Genomic DNA, 17,938 nt, shown 5'->3' with positions numbered 1-17,938 from the left:
AATTTATTTTTTTTGGTAAAGTTTATTAGTTTGATCTTTGTGTTCTGCTTTTGCTATGAAATATATGTATATAAAGTATGTGTTTATAATAAATAGTTCTGCACATTTATAATTTGTAATCGAAAACATGATTGAAGTATCTAATTTTAGAAGTCCTCAGATGAAATGCCGAATTTGCTCCCAAACGGTACTTTGTTTCTCGAGGCGTGATCGATGTACTCTTCTTCAAAGCGGTTATCAGTAAACTGTTGCAATGGTATTATGTATTCAACGCAGTTATTCTTGCGAGCCTTTTGATTTTGCTTGGATTGCCTATTAGCTATCATGAGTACAAACAATTGTGCAAAGTCTCCTTGTAAATAATCAAGTATTAAAAATAAACGTGTTCAACAAAAACACCTAAGTAAGCAAATTTGTTTGATTTTCGTAGTCCTCGGTTCAAGCCGTCGACTACAGTTGCTTAAAGGCTTCAATGTTGAAGAATTCAACAAAAATGGTATCAACAAGAGGCGATCGGTTCTAAATATTTAATGACAAAGCAGATTGAATGATCCTTCCTTAATAGGTTTGTGGTTATACTTGTATGTACTTATTTCAAATTTGGTTAGATTACGATTTTGTTTCAGGGTTCTATATTAAATGCCAGTTTAGTTATCGAATGAGCGCAGACTTTGGCTTACACTGTCGTCGGAGATTGTGCGATTCGCATCCACACAAGTCACGACCTGTGGTCTACCAGAATCCGGAAGACTTTCCTCCAGGTGGGTTTTTCACTTTAATGCATGCTCGAACGCCAGACCTGTCGAGTTCCTCTGCAAAGAGTTTTGAATAACAAATATTTATTAAATACAGGTATAGTATTTGTTTGCAAACTTAGTTTTTATCCAGGGTGTCACATAGATATTCTCCAACCATTTTTAATTTGATTCGAACCAATAAAACTGTTTGAAAAAGTGGTTTCTATGACAACTAGGTAAATGTTCTCCGAACATTTAAAATGGAATCGAATCATTTGTGAAACCGAGTTCAATAACCTACCACTTATGGAGAAGGAAGACTCCTGCAAGTCCCGCTTGCCATCGACGCGCCCGCGGACCGAAGGCGTGCTGCACAGTGATCCTTCCGCCGGCATGGCCAGGTTGCCAGCTAGCATGGCGCTGATGGGCTCCTGCACCGGGATTTGAATGTCCAGCTCGGCAAACCGTTTGGCCACGTTGCCGTTCTGCTTCTCCTCGTGCTGCTCCTCCGGCTGCGACTGCACCTTGCCCTCGATAATGTCATATACGAACGGCGGTCGAACGGGAGTGGGAATGAACCGTCCAAAGCCCTCCGCCACTCGAACGTTTCCGCGCTCGGCGCAGATCCTTCCGCGCACCAGGACGAACTCGCAGACGCCGTGCACTGTCATGCCCTCAAATATGTTGAAGTCACAGGCGTGGTGGTGTGTGTCCTTGGAAATGGTGCGGGTGGCATTCGGATTCCAGATCACAATGTCCGCATCCGAGCCGACAGCTAGAAAATGGCAATATAGGAACAAGAAAGTCATTATAAAGCAAAGACATACTACTGTGGGCAAAAAGTGAAAGGTAAAATGAAAAATCTTTATTTAGTCTTCTAAACAATTCCAAACCCGTTAAAGTAATCCCCTCCCGATAAAATACACTTATGACAACGATTTTTCCAGTCCTCGAAACATTCCAAATAGTCCCTTTCCCGGATAGCCATAAGTGCCTTTTTCGAATTATTTTTATCTCCTCAATCGACTCGAAACGCGTTCCCCGAAGTCTTAAGTTTTTGGAGTAGCCAAAAGTCACACGGAGCCAAAATAGCCGAGTACGGTGGTTGCAGACCGATATGGGTCGAATTTTTGGCGAAATGGTCACGAAGATCGAGTTGTTGCCCCAAATGCTGGTCCGTTTAGGCAAATTAGTTAACGCAAATGACGCCTAACGCTCAAATAATATTCCTTATTAATAATTTGGCCGGGTGTAAAAAATGTATAGTGCACAACAGCACGAAAATGGAAAAAAATATATTCACCTTACTTTTTGCCCACAGCTCTTAATGTTAATGTTCTTAAATGTTAGAAAACGGCAAGTTTTTGAATTTAAGTTGACTTCCAAGGTAGTGCATAAAGGGATGCGTTTCCAACCCATTATGTTGTATATTGACATGGAAATAAAACTCACGTTCTAAAGAATCTCTCATCAAATTGTGAACAAAAACAAGGAAGAACGCTATAGTCGAGTACCTCGACTATCAGATACCCGTTACTCAGCTATATGGAGATATGCAAGCAGCAAAGTATACAGATTTAAGCGTTATGGGCGTTAGAGTGGGCGTGGCAAATTTTTTTTGGATCAATCGATAGGTATCGACGAGACCAATACATTTCAGTTAAAATTTTTTATCTAGCATGAAAATTGTGGGCGTCACAGGTTTTCGCGGTTTGTGGGCGTTAAAGTGGGCGTGGCAAACTTTTTTTTGGGTCAATCGATAGGTATTGATGAGCACAATACACTTCAGTTAAAATTTTTATTCTAGCATCAAAACTGTAGGAGCCACAGTTTTGGGCGGTTTGTGGGCGTTAGAGTGGGCGTGGCACTGTGCCGAAACAAACTTGCGCTGCGTAAGAAGCTCAGGAATCTTTACGCCAAATCTCAATAGCCTAGCTCCCATAGTTTCCGAGATCTCAGCGTTCATCCGGACGGACAGACAGACGGACAGACGGACAGACGGACAGACGGACATGGCTAGATCGACTCGGCTAGTGATCCTGATCAAGAATATATATACTTTGTGGGGTCGGAAACGCTTCCTTCTGCCTGTTACATACTTTCCGACGAATCTAGTATACCCTTTTACTCTACGAGTAACGGGTATAATAAAAAATTCAATTTAAGCCCGATTGATTTAATAGGAGCTATTCTGCCGTTCTTGATCGATTTTAAACAGCTCTGCTGTCAAGGTTTTTATTCTTGGTTAGAGATTTTGGACTGCAATATACTTATAACTATGCCCTATTTAAACTATTTTTATTAATGCGTTTTAAAAAACTAATTTGGATCATTTTTGTTGAGTATTAGTTGTGTGGCGAATACGAATACTTGTTAGCCAATTTTTTCTAAATAACTTACCAATACGTCCCTTCTGGGGATAAATGTTGAATATCTTGGCCGCGTTCGTGCTGGTTACGGCCACAAAGCGGCAAGGATCGAGGAGCCCGGCGTGGACGCCCTTCTCCCAGACCAAGGACATGCGATCCTCCACTCCGTTGACTCCGTTGGGAATCTTTGTGAAGTCGCCCTTGCCCAGGGCCTTGTGCTCCTTGTTGAAGGTGCAGTTGTCGCTGCCAGTCAGCTGCAGGTCATCACTGTGGAAGCATTGTGTAATGAAACGAATGTTTAACACTTAATGGTGGTTGGTAAAAAATAAACGAAACAAACAATCACCGGCAGGGTGGGAAATGCAGCGAACAGCGAACATGTTCTGATCTTGAGTACTTACTTCTAACAACCTGAACCCGTGGAACCAAAGTTTGTTTAAGGCTATCTTATCAAATTGATTTGTAAGGAGTTTCGAAAACGAAATAGGTTTCCTTATTTTTCAAAAACTTCTTTGTAAAAGTTGGACACAATCGGATTTGTTTAAAAAATATGGATTTACTAAAAAATTAAAATGACAGTGCGCCGCGAATTCTTCAGAAAGACTTCAATTAAAAAAAAGCATTACTCTTTTAAAACGTTTGTTAAATTTACAGAAATAATTACAATTATTTGCTTTTCGGATATCGAAATAACCATACAAAATTGTCATAGACCAAAAGGGGTCTTTGGTGCCGCCTAAAACAGAAGAGTACTTACTAGGCCAGGGACTTCATCAGCTGCCTGGGTGTCTCGGCGGATTCGCGGATTGGGGGACTGGTGATTGCGTAAATGCGGTCGCCCTTGGGCACGCCGCTCATGGAGCGACCCAAGGAGCTGGCCAGCGTCTCCCCGAAGACGCAGTAGCCGCTGCGTCGGGCGCGACCCACGAGCTCGGCGGAGGATTTGCTGGTCAGGCCGGACACAAAGAGCGGGGTCTTCATCTGGACGGTGTGTGAGCGTGTGAGTGAAGCAATGGCAAACATGGAAACGTCATCGGATTAGTGGGTTAGATCGAAAGAGAGCGCACTTAGTTGGTTAGTGGACGTGATTTAAGCAGGCAAAAGCACAGGCCCGGTTAGTATGCAGATTAACCAGCATCAACATAAATAAGTAATCCCAGGACCAGAGACCGTAATCACTACAAGTTCACATACATTTAAAAACATGTGTCCTATGCGAAGAGATGATGTTAGGGCAACCGATAATTAATTTGTTTATTGTTAAGCCAATCTTAAATATTTTTACAGTTTAGAGACCTGCACGATAGTAAAAACCATGTGTCTTTATAAAGTATGTCTTACAAACATTTTGTATTACTCGTGGTGGTCTCTATTAAAAACAATTAACTCAGCGCCAAAATCGTTCTTTAGCAACGCCTATGATCGCATATTGACATCAAAAATAAAGTCGTGGAGGAAAGATCTAAAATATCCTCAGTTAATCTATCGCATGGGGCATTTTCCCCTCTGATATTTACGGTCCCGGCCCGGAGGGTCAACCCAGGCACAACTTACTTCGCCAGCAGCTTCATCAAGAACTCGGGGGTCGTCTTGTCCGGCCGCAAGGGCGGACTGAGCACATGCGCGGCCTCGTGATCGAAGCCCAGGTGCTGGCAACAGGTCGCATCCGTGCCCAGCGCCGCTGCCAGGGTCTCGCCCATTATGTACCGCCCTCGGTACCGGTGACGGGCCCTGGCCAGCTCAATGCCCGCCGACTTGCTCATCACGTGGACCACGTAGAGCGGGCAGTCGGCCTAACATAGGTTTATTGTGGGGTTATATCGAGTGCCGCATACCGCATACCGCATAATATGTACAAGGTGCATCATACACAATGGAAATAATAAGAAATCAAAATGTGTAACGTAAATAAACCATAATTACAGCGCGGCACAGTGACTGGCACTAGCCGGCATGGACATACACCGCCGCCTCCTCCTCCTCCTCCGTCCCTCCCAGATAGCTAGCGACTTGGGAGTGGTCTTACCTGGTGGGCCAGCACGCATGCGCGGTGCACCGCCTCGGCCTCGACCTCCTCGGGTCGTGACAGCTCGTGACCCTCCGGCCCGTTGATGCCCTCGGCAAGCAGACGCTGCGTGTTCTTCGCAATGATGTCCCCGTTCTCCGCGTGGACCTGTGCAAACGAACAAAGTTGAGCTACAAGTGAGTTGGAGGTGGAATCCGAAGACTTACCATTGCTACACCGTTCAACTGCCTAATGCGCTCAAACACATCCAAAAGGTCCGAGTCGTTTAGCTGGAATTTGTATAAAGTCATAAATTATAAGTCAATGGTACTACATTTTATCCGAGTTACCTGATATAGCCCCTTGTAAGCCATGAATGTTTTGAAGGAGTTCACCCCAAGCTCTTTGCACAGAATGCCAATCTCTTCAGACACCGACTTGGACCACCAGGTGATACCCACATGCAGTCCGTAGTCACAGCATACCTGAATAAATATACAAATTTAATAAGGTTTAATGTATTGTTAAACCAATCTTATGTCTACATACAGAAATTATACGTTACTAAACTCAAACTATAGATTAGATATTACCAAAGAGTATATTTACTACTCTCTGGAATACCAAAGATAATAATCTACCTAATAGGTAAGTTGACATATATTTTTCGAATCTATATTTCTCACCTTAGGATCGGCCCAGCTGCGCCACTTGTCGTAGGCCTCGATCATCGACTCATGTTTGTTGGGCAGAACGAAATCGACTGGGGAAATAGACAGGTGTAAGTCCAGTACATTAATGTGGTAATCCCACCGCTTACTTATCATGGTGGTGCCACCGGCAACGGCAGCCTTGGTTCCATGGTAGAAATCATCAACGGCCACAGCTCCTCCGAAAGGCAACTGCATGTGCGTGTGGGGATCGATACCCCCGGGAATGATCATCAGTCCGCTGGCGTCGATGGTGCGCACTCCTCCCGGTATCGTAATTTCTGAGGAGGGTCCCACAAACCTAGAAAGAAGCGAAGGGTGGAATTGTTCATATAATGGTAGAGTAAGGGTTTGAGTAACTTTTTTGTGAATCATGCCAACGCCCCTAAGAAATCAACTCATGTTAGTACAAATGTTGGAGTTTGTGGAAGCCTGGTCGTCCTTGGGTTGGGGTAATCGGAAGTGATGATAGTGCCAAAGTTCAAGCTCAAAGCACTATTCAGCGAAATTAAGAATCGTTTTACTGTCCTCATAGTTAGATAAACCTTGTGTTTAAACCTAGAAACATAATCAGAAAGACGAAGCCCTAATCGACAATCTATTCTAATTTGGCTCAAATTAATAGCCCTAGTAGGCTACGTAGCAGATAGTATTTAATAAGTTATGTTTTGCTTCTTAGATTATATGACTAAAAAAAAGGAAAACAAATTATTCGACCATTTCGAACAGACCAAAATGTTCAGCTGGACAATCCAACTATTCTTTTTTAAACGCTTTGCACATACTTGATAACTCCGTCCTCGATGTAAACGTCGGCTTTGAACGACTTATCATGGTTGACGATCTCGCCTGTAACGAAATCAATGTTTTTAACTGGCGATTCTCACACGGAGTCGGTTAATGAGCTTACCATTTTTAATGTAGACACGATTCTGGGCGCTCTGCAAGTGAATCGGCACCTTCTTAACCGGTTTCGGGCTAGTCGACATGGCGAGAGTCTGCAATTAAATGAGTGCTGTGAGTGAATGTTAGACTAGACTGGGGAGGATTTCCCCATTTCCCACACACAGACACGCGAGCTGGCGTTTTTCATTCATTCGTTCGTTGGGGTTGTTGGGCCTTTTGTGGCCTATGACTCATCGGAGGCATCGCTTGAGGACAGGCTCCAGACACGTGCCGTGCATTAAACTGCGCAGACTAAACATAGCCCCATGCACTCAAAAATAATCCCTTAATTTAAAAATAAAACCCCTTATTTTAAAAAAATATCAACATTATTCAATGTCTTAAGGTTATAATATAACACTTTTTTAAAAGTCCCCGAAGCAAATAAACTTTTAAAGTACGATTTTTCTTTTAAAATGATCGCACTGTTGATATTGTAAAAAATAATATCTTTTAACATTTGTGAAGATTGTTTGAGTTCTTTAAATTGTTTTCTTATTTATACTGGATCTCAAATAAATAAAATAATATCTTAAGTAAAACAATAATCATAATCATGTCATATTCCAACACTGTCGTGCAGCAGTGTACCTTTCACAAGCTCTTAAAAACGACAAGAGAACTCCAAAGCTTAATATGTTTTGAGAGTACGCGTTCGCAATCGACAAGTATCTGTGCTGCGGGGAGTTATGAGGTCTTTTGGAAGGGTTGGCGATGCTGTGACCCACAGTGCGGCGACACAAATGTCATCGCAGCTCGTTTGTCTTTTCAGCAGATTGGTTCCTCCACTTTGGAAGCGTTTTGTTCCGCCGGCAAACTCAACAACAACAACTCAACAGTACGACGGTAACTGCATAACAGGCGGAATATTAATGTTGCGCCTAAGCCATTACAAGGGCCATCTCTTCCGACCGTCTGGGCCACAGCGCTGCAGTTATAGCCCAGTCAGCCAACCAGGCCAGCGGGCATCGACCTCTTGGCTGGCTGCCTGCTCCCCCCGCCTGTGGGGCCCTCTCAAGTGCTGTGTGTTATGTATTTGGTGATGGGTGTTGAGTGCCAATGTGATGTACTACGCCCTCGTCACACACTCTCTCACATCGGATGTTGTATCACCACACCACAGTCACAGTGGCCGGGAATGGCATTGACGGTGGCCCCAAAGCCGCTAAGTTCAAATTGTGCCACACGGGCACAACAAACTGAAAAAGAGAGTAAGTCAGGGCGGTGCGGAAGCGTTTGTTGCGCTGCTACGAGCTTGTTCCCTACAGCCGCGGCCAATGGGACAGAACCTCACAGGAGATATGTGGGCTAATGTGATTTATTTCACTACCATAACTTGAAAATGTGTCAGCGAAGGGTTCTCCGCGGGCTGTTTTCTGCAAGAAATTTCTACCATTGCTTGAAAGTGGGATATTATTTATTTAAAATCTTGAAATACTTTGAAATAACATCGGTTCTAGATTGTACTTTCTTCTATATGTTATTAAACCCTCTCTTTTTATACCCCTTATTCGAGGAAACTATACAATTTCGTTGTTTTCGAGGTACTTTAAAATAACAGAAGACTGGTTGCTTGAAAGTCGGATATTAATCTTTTTAAGTCTTGAAATACTTTGAAATAAAATAACAGAAGTCGGATATTAATCTTTTTAAGTCTTGAAATACTTTGAAATAACATCGGTTCTAGATTTTACTTTCTTCTATATGTTATAAAACCCTCTCTTTGTATACACTTTACTCGAGGGAATTGTATAATTTCGTTGTTTTTGAGGTACTTTAAAAAAACAGAGGACTAGGAAATTAAGAGATTTAGCAAGAACTTAAAAACACTCGGTTCTAGATTGTACTTTCTTATATGGTATGAAAGACTCCTTTTTTAAAACCTTGCATAACTTAAATCAAAGAAATTGTGGTACTTTATAAAATCGGAGATCTAGTTGCTAGGGAGATTACAAGAGATAAAGTAAGAACTTCAAAAAATCGTATATTGGCTATAGGGATGATTTATATAAGACCAGCATGTATTTCTCTGAGTGTTTATAAGTTTGACAATACTCGAAATGATTTACCTATTGGCAACTACAGCTTTTACCGCAACTGTTCGTCTGCAAACTTAGTTATGGTAATGATAATTGGGGTGCATGACGTGTTGGAGGATGGCTGCGTTTCATTTATTCAATTTCGACTGGGAGCCCGGCAATATTGGATAAGTGACCACTTTCCCCTTTGGTGGCGCACATCCAAAACAAAAAGAGCCCCTCTGCCAGTGCATGTGTTTGGATGCAATGATCTAGATTATCTGCTAGCATGGGTATATACACACATATGTGCACTCGCGGAACATACGACTTTATATATATATTAGCTTACAAGTGGGTTTGTAGGCACATATGTAATGCAATTAATGCAGCCGTATTAATGTAGGGGAAAATGTGCAAAGCTCATTCCGTAGACGTTTTGTAGGTCGCAAGTGCTCTTTAATTGTAAAATACATACGAATGATTGGGTCCCCGCCTTTACTTTATTTCGTGGTGGTCGTAGGCCGGCTGACTATTAATGTTTGTAATTTTGCATCAGTCACTGACACTTGCTGTACCAATTAAGTACTCCAACATGACTCCTATGCCACACAGATGACGAATGTAAAGATAATATTTGTGGCACACTAACAAAAGTGTGTTTGGGATCAGATCACTTAAAACGATGAAGTTTGAAGACAACAATATATTGCTATCTTTTTGTTATTTGCTCAATATCAAGTGTTTTTTCTCTTTTTGTTAAAAAAACTTTAAAAAGACTTTAGAAATATCGTACAAATAGGTAAACACAATATAATTTTCGAAATTGTTATATAGGTTCTCTTATTGCATCGATGTCCTTTGATTCTAATATTAACCGAGATATTGAAAATGATTTACATTTTTCCCAGGGACTGTAAATAATGATTATTGATGTACACTAGCATGGTTAGGTTAAAAGCATTTGCTTTGCCGACTAAAACAGTAATATCATCTGCAAGGATGAATAAAATTATGGAGCAAGTAGATTGGGCAATACTTGAATGTGCTTCTAAAAACTAGAAGGTACATCCATAAATATGACCATGCTATTTTTTCTTTCCGTGTTGTTTTCCTTTATGGCACAATCGGCAGGTTTCCACTTTATGCCCGCTATAAAATCTCGACTTATCTTATCAGCCTCCAGATGGGCCGAGCCTTGTTTCGTAGTGCCAGAAATACCAGGGGGTATGGTACAATGGACAAACGTGCAGCACTTATCGCGGGCCAGTTTGATGAACTTAGAAATCAAGTCCTGACCTCAAAGAGAGGCGCCCGTGCGAGCACGATGAACATGTGTAGACATGTATGTACATGTACCTTGTACAATGTACATTGAACAGATATTTATAAGCACGGCTAAGTACGTCAGTAAAATCAATTCCCGCGGCCATCTCCGCCTCCATCGCCATCAGGCATAAGACGTCGTGGTTATGCGATTGCCGGTTTGCAGAGTCCAACGACTCGGCTCCGCGTTTGTTATTAAATCGATAAAAGGCTGCGGCCCGGAAAGGAAGCAACAAGAAAAGCCTGTACCCACCCATTCGGATTTGGATTCGGATGCGACGACGGCGACGGAGATGTGTGCATTGCACCTGATTAGCGGGTTGGTAATGCAGTTGTACAAACATGCCCACATAGTGCACCTGCCTGCACATCTTGGGACTGAGAAATGCCGTCACTCAATCAAACGCACTCGCGAATGCTGTTTACAGCGTGGAGAAATTTCGAATTAACGGCCCAAATAATGGTACACCACATATGTACATATGTAGCCCAACGTTCGAGACCAATAAAATTTGAAAATAGAACGAAAAACTGAGAAAATACCCACGCATTGCGCACAAGTATACACATACGACACACACACACGCCCAAACTCGGCCAGAAAAACAATTGCAATACAGAAAATTGAGAAAAACCAACTCGCTTTTCTTCTGCATTGGGAACATTCACGAATTAAGTCCGCGCTGCTCTCTTTTTGTGTATTACCGTTAAATGGCTACAATCTCACGCGATTTAAATGATGAACGAATTTAATTTTCGAGCACGCACAAGTTCACTGTTTGAAAATCGGAAAACATTTAACTCTCGGTCCAATTGGAACTCGCCTTGTGGTGTGATTCGTCTTTTCGTGGTGGGTTTTAGCAGCTGACGCCTAACAGTTCTGTTAACTGTTAACGCCCTGTTAGGTGGCATTTTCAACCGCATTACTTTTAAGGGGATTCCTGCAAAATGATTCAACATTATTAGATTTTTTAAAGACCTTACTTGCTGCTTAGAATTGTGTTGAAATCAGATTTAAAAAATGTTAAATAGCCACTCGATCCAATCCTTTGCAAGCAACAATTATTTTTGCAATAATATGATAATTTGCAATAAGATAAAAACAAACTCTAGATTTGTTTTAATTCCAATTTTATGTAAATCTTATACAACAATACTGTTTCTAAAAAAATTTTCATATTTTTAAATGGCCGTCTTTGAACAGACACACGAAGTATAGTCAATAAGTCATAAATCATTTTGGCTTATTGGTATGGTCCTTAAAACAAAATCGAAGCTAAACAAAATCTATCAAATATACCACAGAAATCCATTAGCACTGAATTCGTATTGAATTTACAATAATGGATCCACCCCCATTTTAGAAAAAAAACATTTCTGTGGCAGCCCCATATGCCAGTTTACGGAGTCCCCCCTATATTTTAATAACATTAACCGTTATGGATAGCGTTACCAAATGCTTTTTAGAATTCTTCAAACGATTTTCCCATATTTATCTATTCGATTGGGATGTCCTTCCCCTGTGTACCTATGTCAGGATTCATTAAACATAAATATATTATGAAATATTTATGATCGGAATTTCCTAAATTGTTAACAACTTTTTTAACTAAATCATCCAGTTGTTCACCAACCTATATCCTACGATAGCTTTAAGGGCTCTTATAGCCAGATAAGTACTATAAGGTTACCAAACTACACGGGATGATCTCTTCCATTCCAAAGGCATAATTTGTTTAAATTTTAAAGTTCGGAACAGTAGATGGTGAGTTTGAGTTGCTCTTCAATAACTTATTATCCGCGTTTTCTAATCCATTTCCCAAGAAATGTACAATTCATCTCGACTATCTCAATTTCATCTCGTTTTATCACTGGAGTTTATTATTGGAAAAAATGGAATTGTTAGAATTATAGGAAGAAAACTCCAGTAATGCGTTACTCTAGAAATGTAGATACTAATAACTCATATTTCATTGAGTTCCAGCAAACATTTACTTACCTTCCACTGAAATATTCGAGAAAAGGAAACTTTTGGTCATTCAAAGAAAAGTCCCTTTTTAACAGAAAACAATCTTGTTTGTACTTGGAAAAATTATATTTAAATTGAAACTAAAAACAAAATGTTGGTAGAATTTGTATATGAACTTTGTAACTGAATTGTTGTTGTGAAAAAAGTGTACTAACTTAAACCTGTTGTGTTGCGCTAAACGCGAACCACAAAACCTGCTGGGCAGCGTTAGCGGACGCATCTAAGCCGCTTGATGTTGGTTACTTGCTGTGTGGACTTAAAGCTATTAGGTCTATTAGTTTTTAGATTTTCCTGCTGCGCACAAGGGGCACGGCCCGCCCCCGCCAGTGCACGCTGGCCCAACTGTGTAGATAAGAGATAATCGATTTTCGTATTGCCATAGCGATTCGCCGTATTCCCAACAGTTCGGCCGTAGTTCTGGATATCCAGGCGCCCTACGATACGCGGCAACTGCTCTTCTCCTGGGGATTGCCGTTCTCGTTCTCGATCAGGATCAGTAGCTGATGGAATATATCTCCCACGGACTGCGGAGGAAATTGCTAAGTAGCTTTTATCCAAATGAAAGGGTCCTGGTACTTGCCTCGTTCTGTTTGGCAGACGTTTCGAGAAATGCTGCTCGCCAGGACTCGGCCAGCTTCTTGCCCTCCTCCGTGGAAACGGTTCGTTCCTGGTGCAGATCGGTCTTGTTGCCCACCAACACCACAGGTACACTGCAAGGCAATGAAAATTAGCTGAACTCTCTACTGGAATCCACGGTGATGCCTACTATTTCTTGCCCATCACATCGAGCAGCTTCTCGTAGATGATCTTGACCACCTCAAAGGACTTTTGGCTGGTTATCGAGTAAACTAGGACGTAGCCGTGATAGTCCATGCTGTATTGCACCGGGAATATGCTGTACTCGTCCTGGCCGGCCGTGTCGATGAGCTTTACGATGTAGTCTTGCGATTTGACACGCTCGATCTTCGTGAAGGCTGCGAATGGGAATTACAGATCATTACGTCTCGCCTTCAAAGCATCGACAGCGATGGTGGCATCCTGGCTTCTGGGGAATCCGGATGGGATGGGGCACTTACTGTTCTCGATGGTGGGGTCATAGGAGTCCACGAACTGGCCTTCCACGAACTGTATGCAGAGCGACGATTTGCCTGCAGGTGAAGCGCAATTATTATGGGCAATTGTTCGCCGTTGTTGCTGTTGTCAAAATACTACGCAATTACAAGTGCCCAACAGCAACAACATCTGCGGGTTCTAATGGAATTCGCGGGGGAGACTCACCCACTGATCGGTAGCCCATCATGGCAATGTTGCGCTCCTTGGTTGGCATTTTCCTATGACCGATTGTCCTCAAATAAAACGAGAAAACTCTTGGTTTTGGGGCTTTTCCACACTTTTTTTGTTGTTGTTGTTTTCGCCCCTTCGACTTTGTGTGCGCTTGTGTGGGTGTGTGCCTGAGCGCCCGTGACTGCGTGTGAGGGGAATATTGCTCTTCGATTTACTTTGCTTTGTTGGGATACTTGTTGCTATCACAGCTGGGGGTTTTCCGACGATTTTAATTCAATTATTATTATTTTTTTCGTCGAAAAGAAAACAGCGATTCTCGAGTTGAGTCAGTGCTGGTGTGGGCGTGGAGGGGGCGACGCCGAAATACCACTTCTAAGTCGCCTAAAAATTGGTATTTGCCCGCAATCTAGTTATGGTCGCACTGCGAGTTGGTACGCAAGTTTAACGGTCAAGTTGCAATAAATGTAAGGGTGTGAACGCGCGCATCAGCTGCGAGTCAATTTCCTTTCATAATAAATACGTAAGTTAAAAAGTAACGAAACTAGTGTGCATCATAAAATGAATAATAGATTCAAACTAAACTCATGGTTAATTGTAATATTCATTGTTAACTGCCCTATAATTATCAATACTTAGCTGGAATTATACTCCCTAATTTTGTCTAATTTGATAACCGTTTGCTACATCTGGGGACTGTGTGAACGCTCGTGTCAACTTGCTGTCCCGCAAAATCAACCAATCATCGATAATAAAAGTAATCGATAAATTAATTCACCAACTGCAGCATTTTTCGTGAAAATTTGTTTTGATTTGAGAATTTTTGACTAAACGTGTATATCCGAGCCCGTTGCAAATGGGTTCAAAGCGCCGCAACATCGAGGACGAGCTCTCCCGCTTCGAGGCGGAGATCTCTAAGCCACCCGCCCGAAACCTCTTCGTGCCGAACCAGGTGCGTCCCATCATCGCCGCCAACACGTACCACAACGTGCAGAACAAGTTGCAGCACCACCACGGAAATGGAGGATCTCGACTGACCGTGCCCCCGCCTCCGATCCCGCCGCCACCCACCTTCATGTCCACCTTTGTGCCCACGGGCAGTGGTGGCGGCTCATCCTCCAGCTCCAAGCCGATCTCAGCAACGCCCGTGGTCCTGAGCAGTGCCCCAAAGCTGTACCAGTGCCGACAGTCGGTGCACGTGCCCACAGTAGCAGCAGCACCATCCATCGACATCAACGCCGTGTCTTTCGATGTGACGCAAAAGCTGAAGAAGCTAAAGGCGGAGAAGTCCGGCCCCAATCCCATTGCAGAAGAAGCCATCAAGGCTGCTCGCGCTTCTTCGGCACTGCAGTCCTTCCAGACGACGGAGCGCAAGAAGAAAGACCGCAAAACCGTAAGGATAGCAGGTGGCAGCGTTTGGGAAGACTCCTCCCTGGCAGACTGGCCCGACGATGACTTCCGCATCTTCTGCGGCGACCTGGGAAATGACGTGAACGACGAGGTGCTGACCCGGACCTTCAACAAGTTTCCCTCGTTCCAGCGAGCTCGTGTGGTGCGCGACAAGCGTACGGGCAAGAGCAAGGGATTCGGCTTCGTCAGCTTCCGGGAACCGGCCGATTTTATACGGGCCATGAAGGAGATGGACGGACGCTATGTGGGCAGTCGGCCCATCAAGCTGCGCAAAAGCACTTGGCGACAGCGCAGCCTGGACGTAGTCAAGAAAAAGGAGCGCGAGAAACAGGTGCTGCTGCAGGCGTTTAACTCCATGAACTGAATCTGCGCGTGCATACCCTGTCCTTTAGGCTAGTTTCGGTCACTTTGAAGTAGCAAATTTGTTTTGGAGGTTGCTGCCAAAGATGAGCAATAAATTTACGTTTAGCAATTGACGAGCTCTGTTTTATTTGAGAAACTACTCACTAACCCTACCCATTAAGAGGTAACCCAGCAGCACGTTCGTAAATTGGAAATACAGCGATGGTTTGATAAGTTAAGAGGAGCTTAAAGAGGAAAGCAATAATTGACTATAAATTACGTAAAGCTTTTAGTACCCTTTGGATTGTTCCTTGTCCGCGAGGAGAGGTCTCCGCGCCGCATCGCCCTCGTCCCTTTCGCCACGGCTATCGCTGTCCTCATTCCCTGTTAGCCGCTTATATTTGTTTCCCTCCCTCCTGAACCACCGGATCAGCGGTTTGCCGGCATCAGGGCCAAAAATGGAGGGATAGTATTGTCTGTAGCTTATGTAACCCGCAAACAGGCCAATCAGCCCGCCAACAGTAACATCCTGCCAGTGGTGGTGGTAGTCGCATGTGCGACTGACTGCCACTAAAAGAGCGATCAGGAATGGAATCACAGCGATGCAGAGCCGCCAGGTGTGGCCACGTCCCCGGATGTCGAAGGCGTGTAACTTGGCGCCCACGTAATAGGCGATAAAACCGAAACTTGCAAAGGCGACTGAAACAACGAATTGATACTGTTAGCTAGGCATTCAAAGACCATTGTCCTAGTCAACTTACACGACGAATGTCCGCTGGGAAAACTCTTGCGTCCTTCGTTAATGTCCCCCGGAAGCCCTGTACAGTTGAAGTCCAATATGGAGGTGTCTAGACTGCTGGACGTTGTGTTAAGGACCATCACGCCGTCGGGAAAGCAGCGGTAAAAGTAGTCTGGTCTGGGTCGTCCTACTGTTATCTTTAGTAGGCTCGTAGGTATGCCGTTCATGCACAGACCCAGTGTCCAAGCCCAGCTGGCGGCTCTGAAGTCGTGCCTGTCCTTGGTGAACCAGTAGAAGGCCACAGTGACCAGAAAGGGAGCCACTATCACCCAGAAGAGCAGCTCCCCGCCCCTCACGAAGTCCGGTCTCCTGGGATTCTTGTACAGCCAGAGCTCCTCCTCGTGGATTTCCCGCTTGAAGGCTGTCATCGTCTCCAGCTTGCTGCAGAAATGATTCATGCATCAGAAATTGATTTCGTCATCAGAGGGAATATGCCAAAAACAACTTACAAGAAGGTCATGACAAGAAGAACGCGGAGTACCACATCCGCTGCATCGCTGAGCCTTATAATGGAGTTCGCGGGGCTGGGACTCCGTTCCTTTCCCTTTTCGGGCTGAGCAGAGCTGCTGTCCGCATTCAGGGAAAGCTCGTTCCGCCACATTCCTTCGCTGTTGGTCCTCGATCCTATGCGTCCAACGTCCTCAGCGGAACTCTCGCTGAGGGTTCGCCTGGATTCTTGACCTTCCTTGCCGGACGGCATTTCGCTGGTCCGTTGGGAATATTCAGTTGTCAGCTTATGTTCGGTGCTTGTCGCCTAAATAATTGAAGAGATAAGCAAACGACGAGTCATTAATGGTTGCACTTATGTGTAGGGGTAAACATTAGAGGTATTTAACTACGCAAGCTTTTGGCCGAATTAAATAATAGGCCCTATCTCCTGTGCTTCCGGATTGAGAGGTTTTTTGATAGAAAAATCGAGTTATTAAACAGTATACCATTGGAGGCTAGGCCAAAACCAATCAGTTTGACGATAGAGTGGGCAAGGTGTGAAAACCTCCGATTTCCTAGATAAGATACATACACAGGAAAAAATATTATTTAATACAATGCGTGTTTAAAAGTTTTAAATAATTTTAAGACGATTTGTCCATTGTTTTAGCCGCTGGTAGCAGAAGTTCGGGATAAAATAAAAACTTTAAAATTTTTTAATTTTTAAAAACATTGTGATTTTAAAAAATCATGTGCTGGTTAAAAATGCGTTGATCGCAGCACAGATTTTTCTTTCGGTGCACTCTCGGCCACGCTTTGCGTTAATGTTTGTCATCAAACGCGGTTACGTATGGCAGATCTGTATAATATACGGCCATAGTGTATTGCATTTGGATGCTATATGCACACACGATGGTTTTAATAAGCTAGGCGTCATAAACAATATTGGCTAGCTGGCGCACCTGTTCCTTGCCAATACTTCCGATATTGCCGTTGCGGTCGATTGGATTTTCGCGGCGGCGGCTACGTAAGTCCGCCGAAAAGCTGTCGGGCATTATCACCCGATCTTCCGGGATTTGGATATATTTGAGTTGACTTTTGGAACTGTTTGCTCTGTGGCATCCACTTGTTGCTGTTGCTCTCGAGGTGTTTTCAACTTGACTGCTTTGCGACTGCCGTTGAATGCTAATTGCAGGGCTCTTTATAAACTTTCTCTAATCTCGCGACAGCATCGTAAAACAAACGGCGAAGTAGCCCCCTTCCCGCCCTCTCCCATGGCACTAGAAAACAACAACAGCTGTTTGCCCTTTTGGTTAGTCAAATTCCACTTCCACGAGAGAGTGCAGTTTGCGGGCTGTTTGGCGGGTTTACCTGTTAATTAAGCATGTTCGTGGCGGCAACAGTTACAACTCATTGCGATTAAAACGTGTCCACGGCGACAAAAACACTCATCTTTCGGCCGTTTCGGTTGGAAATTGCAGAGCAAAATTGGTCTAGCGATAACGATTGTTATCGACTGAGCTGCCAACTCGCCGCGA

The 17,938-nt window shown here is 43.6% G+C and overlaps 4 protein-coding genes across 9 annotated transcripts; 1 reads left to right on the top strand and 3 right to left on the bottom strand.

Moving 5' to 3' along the window:
- Positions 1 to 2: 2 nt before the first annotated feature.
- On the bottom strand, positions 3 to 10,954 carry CRMP (Collapsin Response Mediator Protein). 4 transcript variants are annotated; one of them, XM_036819125.3, is made up of 12 exons: positions 10,816 to 10,954; positions 6,732 to 6,819; positions 6,607 to 6,670; positions 5,932 to 6,122; positions 5,798 to 5,874; positions 5,462 to 5,596; positions 5,339 to 5,401; positions 5,133 to 5,279; positions 4,661 to 4,899; positions 3,138 to 3,373; positions 1,039 to 1,512; positions 3 to 812 (listed from the first exon to the last, which is right to left on the bottom strand). In XM_036819125.3, exons 2-12 carry the CDS (start codon positions 6,808 to 6,810, stop codon positions 733 to 735), a joined length of 1,785 nt encoding a protein of 594 aa, XP_036675020.3. In that variant the 5' UTR covers positions 6,811 to 6,819; positions 10,816 to 10,954; the 3' UTR covers positions 3 to 732. The 4 variants fall into 4 exon arrangements, with proteins under 4 accessions (XP_036675020.3, XP_036675021.3, XP_065721877.1 ...); XM_036819126.3 differs by lacking the exon at positions 4,661 to 4,899 and adding an exon at positions 3,864 to 4,087; XM_036819127.3 differs by lacking the exons at positions 3 to 812; positions 1,039 to 1,512; positions 3,138 to 3,373 and adding an exon at positions 3,883 to 4,087.
- A 1,229-nt stretch (positions 10,955 to 12,183) lies between these two features.
- On the bottom strand, positions 12,184 to 13,786 carry Rheb (Ras homolog enriched in brain). The gene is made up of 5 exons (XM_017082868.4): positions 13,418 to 13,786; positions 13,216 to 13,287; positions 12,906 to 13,113; positions 12,720 to 12,849; positions 12,184 to 12,663 (listed from the first exon to the last, which is right to left on the bottom strand). Exons 1-5 carry the CDS (start codon positions 13,464 to 13,466, stop codon positions 12,574 to 12,576), a joined length of 549 nt encoding a protein of 182 aa, XP_016938357.1. The 5' UTR covers positions 13,467 to 13,786; the 3' UTR covers positions 12,184 to 12,573.
- A 376-nt stretch (positions 13,787 to 14,162) lies between these two features.
- On the top strand, positions 14,163 to 15,306 carry LOC108016287 (RNA-binding protein 42). The gene has a single exon (XM_017082921.4). The coding sequence runs from the start codon at positions 14,277 to 14,279 to the stop codon at positions 15,192 to 15,194; it is 918 nt and encodes a 305-aa protein (XP_016938410.1). The 5' UTR covers positions 14,163 to 14,276; the 3' UTR covers positions 15,195 to 15,306.
- On the bottom strand, positions 15,289 to 17,922 carry LOC108016286 (phospholipid phosphatase 5). 3 transcript variants are annotated; one of them, XM_017082920.4, is made up of 5 exons: positions 17,772 to 17,922; positions 16,421 to 16,725; positions 15,934 to 16,352; positions 15,469 to 15,871; positions 15,289 to 15,417 (listed from the first exon to the last, which is right to left on the bottom strand). In XM_017082920.4, the coding sequence occupies exons 2-5, from the start codon at positions 16,669 to 16,671 to the stop codon at positions 15,408 to 15,410; spliced, it is 1,083 nt and encodes a 360-aa protein (XP_016938409.4). In that variant the 5' UTR covers positions 16,672 to 16,725; positions 17,772 to 17,922; the 3' UTR covers positions 15,289 to 15,407. The 3 variants fall into 3 exon arrangements, with proteins under 3 accessions (XP_016938409.4, XP_016938408.4, XP_036674895.3); XM_017082919.4 differs by lacking the exon at positions 17,772 to 17,922 and adding an exon at positions 17,363 to 17,619; XM_036819000.3 differs by lacking the exon at positions 17,772 to 17,922 and adding an exon at positions 17,363 to 17,619 and having other exon boundaries at positions 15,289 to 15,871.
- Between the last annotated feature and the right edge of the window lie 16 nt (positions 17,923 to 17,938).

This window comes from Drosophila suzukii, chromosome 3 (genome assembly GCF_043229965.1).
Source record: "Drosophila suzukii chromosome 3, CBGP_Dsuzu_IsoJpt1.0, whole genome shotgun sequence".
Taxonomy (NCBI): domain Eukaryota; kingdom Metazoa; phylum Arthropoda; class Insecta; order Diptera; family Drosophilidae; genus Drosophila; species Drosophila suzukii.
This window is presented reverse-complemented; position numbering and strand designations above follow the sequence as displayed.